General features: G+C 34.8%; 1 protein-coding gene across 1 annotated transcript in view; it reads right to left on the bottom strand.

The window, feature by feature from the left end:
* Positions 1-963: 963 nt before the first annotated feature.
* The window catches only part of LOC129251342 (5'-nucleotidase domain-containing protein 3), a 90719-nt gene continuing 85682 nt past the window's right edge, over positions 964-6000 (bottom strand). Inside the window, exons 2-8 of the mRNA XM_054890739.1 lie at positions 3179-3354; positions 2886-3113; positions 2319-2614; positions 2077-2263; positions 1880-2020; positions 1656-1807; positions 964-1603 (exon numbers count right to left, since the gene is read on the bottom strand). Of these exons, the coding sequence (XP_054746714.1) occupies positions 1399-1603; positions 1656-1807; positions 1880-2020; positions 2077-2263; positions 2319-2614; positions 2886-3113; positions 3179-3354 (1385 nt within the window). The 3' untranslated portion in view covers positions 964-1398. The remainder of the gene's footprint in view (positions 1604-1655; positions 1808-1879; positions 2021-2076; positions 2264-2318; positions 2615-2885; positions 3114-3178; positions 3355-6000) is intronic.

The following is a 6000-nucleotide window of genomic DNA, read 5'->3' as shown; positions in this document are numbered from 1 at the left end:
ACACCAACAGGATTCACATCTTTCGGTAGTTTCTTAGCTTAAAAAAATTTAAAGTTTTATATGTTACAGGTCAATTTGCTTTTTCTAACGTATTTTTTAGAAAGGAATATATTTATATAACTCCTTTAACTTTAAAGTCTTGTATATGCGTATTCAATTCGACACAATTAAATATATACAAACAATCAATTTTATTGCCAGTCACTAATGCGATTGTGGTGTGCGTCTTGATGTTGTTCCACAAATGGAGGGACCTACAGTTTCAAGCCGACTCCGAACGGCAGATATTGTTATGAGGAGCTTTTTCATGGCAGAAATACTCTCGGAGGTTTGCCATTGCCTGCCGAGGGGCGACCGCTATTAGAAAAATGTTTTTCTTAATTTTGGTGTTTCACCGAGATTCGAACCGACGTCCTCTCTGTGAATTCCGAATGGTAGTCACGCACCAGCCCATTCGGCTACGGCGGTCGTATTTCCACGAATTATGCTCTGCTCCCTTTGTTGGTAAAACATTTAACTAAATATTAATATATAATTTTTTTTAATTGCGACAGGTTTTCACCTTACAACAATCTATATATGCTACTTAAATTGAAACTGCATGAAATAAGATGTTACTCACTCTATATACATAGAGTGAAAAAAAGCGAAAAAAAGAGTTTAATTGGCAATACAGGTTGATATTTGCAGCACAAGAGAAATCGCCATTATTTGTGCCAACTCGGGTGCCTATGAAGACAGGAACTTGTCGGTATTCATAAAAAGGTTCAGATTAAATTGATTGGATAACTCAACGCTCGAAACAAGTACTATAAATTTATTGTTGAAAACTGTATTGTTGCTTGTTTGGCGTTTGATTCCATACTTGAAAAAATAAATAGCTCACTTATTTATAAAATGCGCCATATTACTTACTCTTTAGTACAATCTCTTTTTTGCCTTTTAAAACAAAACTTCAATAAATTGTATAGTATAATTATGTATTGCATTTAATAACAGATTTATTCAACACATTACCAATACCTATGAGTAACATTTCAAGCGCTAAACAAGTAAATACAATTTTATTTGTATGTATTTATATTATTAGTATCTTTAGTTGTTATCAAGGCATACATGATTTTATCAATCTGAGCTTGGTCTTTTGACGAAAAAAAATACATGTGGAGACCTATTTCACTTAACTTAAATTAATTTTAGTAGTTAGCCAAATTTGGGCTTTTAGCGGCTACTGCTTAATTAAGTGTTGTCAAATAATAAGCGTTATCTAAATAAAAATAGCTAGCTTTTAAATTCGAGGAAGAACTACTGTAAAAAATTCAACGATAGATTTAAAATTTACAAATCGATTACGGTTATGACAGCGCTTATATAATATTTATAATAAATACATTTTATTTACATGAAGTACGAAATGTATTCATGGGGCATTACTCCTCGTCGAGGATAAAATGTATGAAAGACAGAATAGTTGGCCAAATTTGTTATATCACTTGTATATATATCAGCAAAACGAAAAAGTCGCCTAGAAAAATACGTCGGATTGTGATATGTCCGAAATACGCTGCCAAACTGCTTGTTAAACACCATTTTAGTTTGATTCCTAAATCATTAAGCAATATTTTTATTGAATATATAAATGGATCATCGTTTACCTGAGCATATCTCGTTCTAGTTGCCATTTTTCTAAACATATCTGTGCAGCCTCACAGTCGTAGTCTTGAATTTCTTCTATGAGTTGGGTTAGCATTTGAAGCCAATTCGCGTTAGTTTTAAAACTAACATTATTCAATGTCTCAATCTCATGCTGTTTTAAAGAGGAAAAAAACATAATTAGTAACACTTTCTGAGGCTACTGAGCTAAATGTAAATGTTGTACAGTGAGCTCATTAATAATAGCTCCCGTCCTCCATCCATGCTCCAATGTCACATCTGCCAAATCGCTATATGGATGGTCACCAAAATACAGCACATTATGTCCACGCCATCCAGTTAAATCTTGTAGCTGTTTTACTGTTCCCTGGGAATATCAATACATGAATATACGGAAAATTCTTATCAGTAATACCTTTTTACCTCGTAGTATATTTTCCCTTTTTCAAGCTTAGAAACTCGATCCCAAACATGTGAATTTGTTTGTTCATCATATAAGCGAATGGGTCGCGAATCATCTGTAAAAAATTTTGGCTTTCGCGCCTGAACTATTATAACATCAAAAAATTTTCGCCACTTTTCGCCGGCCAACAGAGTCATTCCTCGATTTCTGTACAAAGTCAAGGAGTTTTATATATATCAGATTTTAAAACTAAGTTACTTACACAAAGGAAAAAGGACTATTAGTTACTAGAAACAATTTTTTGCTCGCTTTAATTAATTTCTCAAAATATTCCGGTAATCTGGAGTTTATTTCAATATAATCCTCCACGTTTTTCATAACAATTTCGTGCATTATAGGATGACATGATTGGACCGCTGATTTAATATCGTGAAACAAGATTTCGGGGTTGTAGTCGATGTGATTTCCTTCAAAATACTCCGCAACGTTACACAAAAGACACATTTCGGGAACGGAGAACAAGTCAGCTAGTTGAACCATTTTTCCCCTGGCATTAGGCTTAGGGAAACCAAAAATGAGCAGTATAGCTAAACTAAAATAAGAGGTCTTCAGACCAGATTCGGTAATGCTTCAATTAGGTAGCTTTGAATATATTATATTATATTTAGCCAGAATGCACTTATTTTTCTATTTAAGTATTTTTTAAATAAAACTTCATGCTACTAACTAAATTTACACGTATACTTCGACAACCCGGTATTAGTTTATATGATATTCGGGAAATTTTACGGTCTGAAGACTCCTATAGAATTCAATAGATATTAATTACCTGGTAGTTTTTGGATTGGCCCTCAACATATGCAATAGGTAATATGCGATTTTTATAAAGTTTTAAAACTTCCACATCGGGAATCTTAGTGAGTCCTCGATAAACCGAGCCAAGCTGTATTTGAAGGAATGAATCGAGCTTCAAAAGCAAACCTTTCTCGATATCATAATGGAGGCCACGAACTGCAAATCCCGGAATGTACTCTAACTTTGAGATATCTTCAGGATACTGGAAGTAGAATGATTACCTTTATCCTAGTACATAACAGGAGCGAAAATATATATACAACTTGCCTTGAACTTTTTTACCAATCTATCACGGCCTAAATTGTACAGCAAGTCATGTAGACAAGGCTTGTAGCATGCCAGGGTATAGTCGTAATCGAATCCATATACGTCTACTTCTTCTAAATCAAGCTCATTGTTTGCAAACACACCAACAGGATTCACATCTTTCGGTAGTTTCTTAGCTTAAAAAAATTTAAAGTTTTATAAGTTACAGGTCAATTTGCTTTTTCTAACGTATTTTTTAGAAAGGAATATATTTGTATAACTCCTTTAACTTTAAGGGGGTGGTAGGGTTTAGCGCTAAAAAAAAAACACTTTTTTTTAATTTTTTACAGAAATATGGCTTAAGATACTTTAATAAAATCAGTTGCATATTATTGTACATCTTTTCAATAAGTTTTTTAAAAATATTAATAATAAAATATTGACAAATAAGCCCATGACAGAGTTTTTTTGAAGATATGTTTTTCGAGAGATGCTCTGCGGTGCCAATCGGCATTCGTCGTAAAATCATCTGAAACTAAAAAAGTCGAATTTTTCAGTTAAAGTATGACGTAATGCCCCCCCCCCCATTAATAAAATTTTTTTTTTTTTTTCATTTTTGTAGTTTTGGTGGCAAAAAAACGTAAAACGAGCATTTTTGGCGAAAAATTTCGCCATATTTGTAAGTGAAAAACAACCTTAAAAAAAAAACTGAAAAAAAACAGTGGGGGGGCAGGTATTTTTGATTTAGAAAACGTGTGCCAAATTTGAAAAGAATCGGTTGAATAGTTTCGGAGTTGTGATTGGCACCGACTTTTAAGAAGTCGTTTCGGGAAAAACGCGTTTGAAAAAATGACTCTGAAAAATTATCGATGCTCCGCATTCGAGGTAGAGTGCCTACAAAGGCTATAACTTTGAGAGTTCTGCTCCGATCCACTTAAAATTTTGACACAACATTCTTGAAATGATTTACTATAAGATGAGTGAAGAAAAAAATTTCGATTTTGTGAAAAAATTGGCTCTCATCTAAGAGGACATATGAATATATATCGGATAATTTCGTATTTGTTACTAACCTCATATCTATTTATGTAGTCAATATTTTGACAGTGACAGCTAATGAAGTAAATTTGATATGTCACAGTGAATATTAGTAAACAAATATTTTTTATTACATTCAAAATGTCAAATTACGTTCCAACGAAACAGCATTTGCGGCGAGGTTTGTTTTTGTTCTTCAATTTAAAGAAAAGTGCAACAGTTGCAAATCGTTTACTTTCAGAAGCTTACCCTGAATACGCTCCAGAGGTTAGAGTATGTCAGCAGTGGTTTGCACGATTTAAAAGTGGTGATTTTAACACAGAAGACAAAAAGCGATCAGGTCCATCAAAAAAGTTTGAAGACGACGAATTGGAGGCATTACTCGATCAAGATCCATTTCAAACTCAAGAAGAACTTGGAAAACATTGGAAGTCACTCAGCAAGCCATTTCTAATCGTTCAAAAGCAGCCGGATACATTCACAAAGCAGCACAACCAGCCAAATTGACACCAAAGCCGAATATTCATGGTTTGAAGGTAATGCTCTGTATTTGGTGGGATCAGAAGGGTGTGCTGTACTATGAGCTGTTAAAATCGGGCCAGACGATCACGGGAAAGCTATACAGGCAACAATACGTTTGAAGCAAGCAATAGCCGAAAAACGGCCAGAATGGGCGACCAGACACGAGAAATTGATTTTCCATCATGACAATGCTCGGCCACATGTTGCAGTACCGGTCAAAAATTATTTGGAAAATGCCGGATGGGAAATTCTACCTCACCCGCCTTATAGCTCAGACATAGCTCCTTCTGATTACCACTTGTTTCTGTCGATGCAGAATCACCTTACTGGAATACAGTTCACCAATGTTGAAGGTATTAAAATATGGCTTGATGACTTTCTCGGCGCAAAAGATGAGAAGTTTTTTTGGGATGGAATCCATAAATTGCCTGAAAGATGGAAAACAAAATGCCGCTTCCACTTTTGTACTTAAACTAGCGGACCCTCACCCGCTTCGCTGGGTGAAAGAAAAATATAAATGAAAAGTGTTCTTTGTTTTTTTCTTGTTTCATCATTTAATTCATGCTCGGCCATTATTTTGTGACTTATTCTAATAACAATGTTTTATTTATTTTAGTGACTTACTCTAATGATTGTAAACTAACAATTTATTCTAAAGCCTTCTGATACACAAAATGTTTGGTTTTATTTTCATAAAATAAAAAAAAAAAAATAATTGGCGCGTACACTTCTGTTAGGTGTTTGGCCGAGCTCCTCCTCCTATTTGTGGTGTGCGTCTTGATGTTGCTCCACAAATGGAGGGACCTACAGTTTCAAGCCGACTCCGAACGGTAGATATTTTTATGAGGAGCTTTTTCATGGCAGAAATACACTCGGAGGTTTGCCATTGCTTGCCGAGGGGCGACCGCTATTAGAAAAATGTTTTTTATTAATTTTGGTTTCACCGAAATTCGAACCAACGACCTCTCTGTGAATTCCGAATGGTAATCACGCACCAACCCATTCGGCTACGGCGGCCGCCGTGCGGTGTATAAATATAAAGTAACGATGGTTTCCCTACTCGAGAACATCCTACATACAGTTGTCCATGTCCAAAGCATGGATAACTTAGGTCAATTCCACATAATTCAAGTGTTTGACCTTGAGACTTATTGATTGTAATAGCAAAAGCAAGACGAATGGGAAATTGAAGTCGCTTAAAATCAAAAGGCAAATCTGTTGAAATCATTGGAATGCGCGGAATCAAAACATCTTCACCTTTAAATTTGCCTTTCAAAATTGTT

Source organism: Anastrepha obliqua, unplaced genomic scaffold (assembly GCF_027943255.1).
Source record: "Anastrepha obliqua isolate idAnaObli1 unplaced genomic scaffold, idAnaObli1_1.0 ptg000012l, whole genome shotgun sequence".
Taxonomy (NCBI): Eukaryota; Metazoa; Arthropoda; class Insecta; order Diptera; family Tephritidae; genus Anastrepha; species Anastrepha obliqua.
Note: the sequence above shows the minus strand (reverse complement) of the source record. Positions and strands in the feature narration are given on the sequence as shown.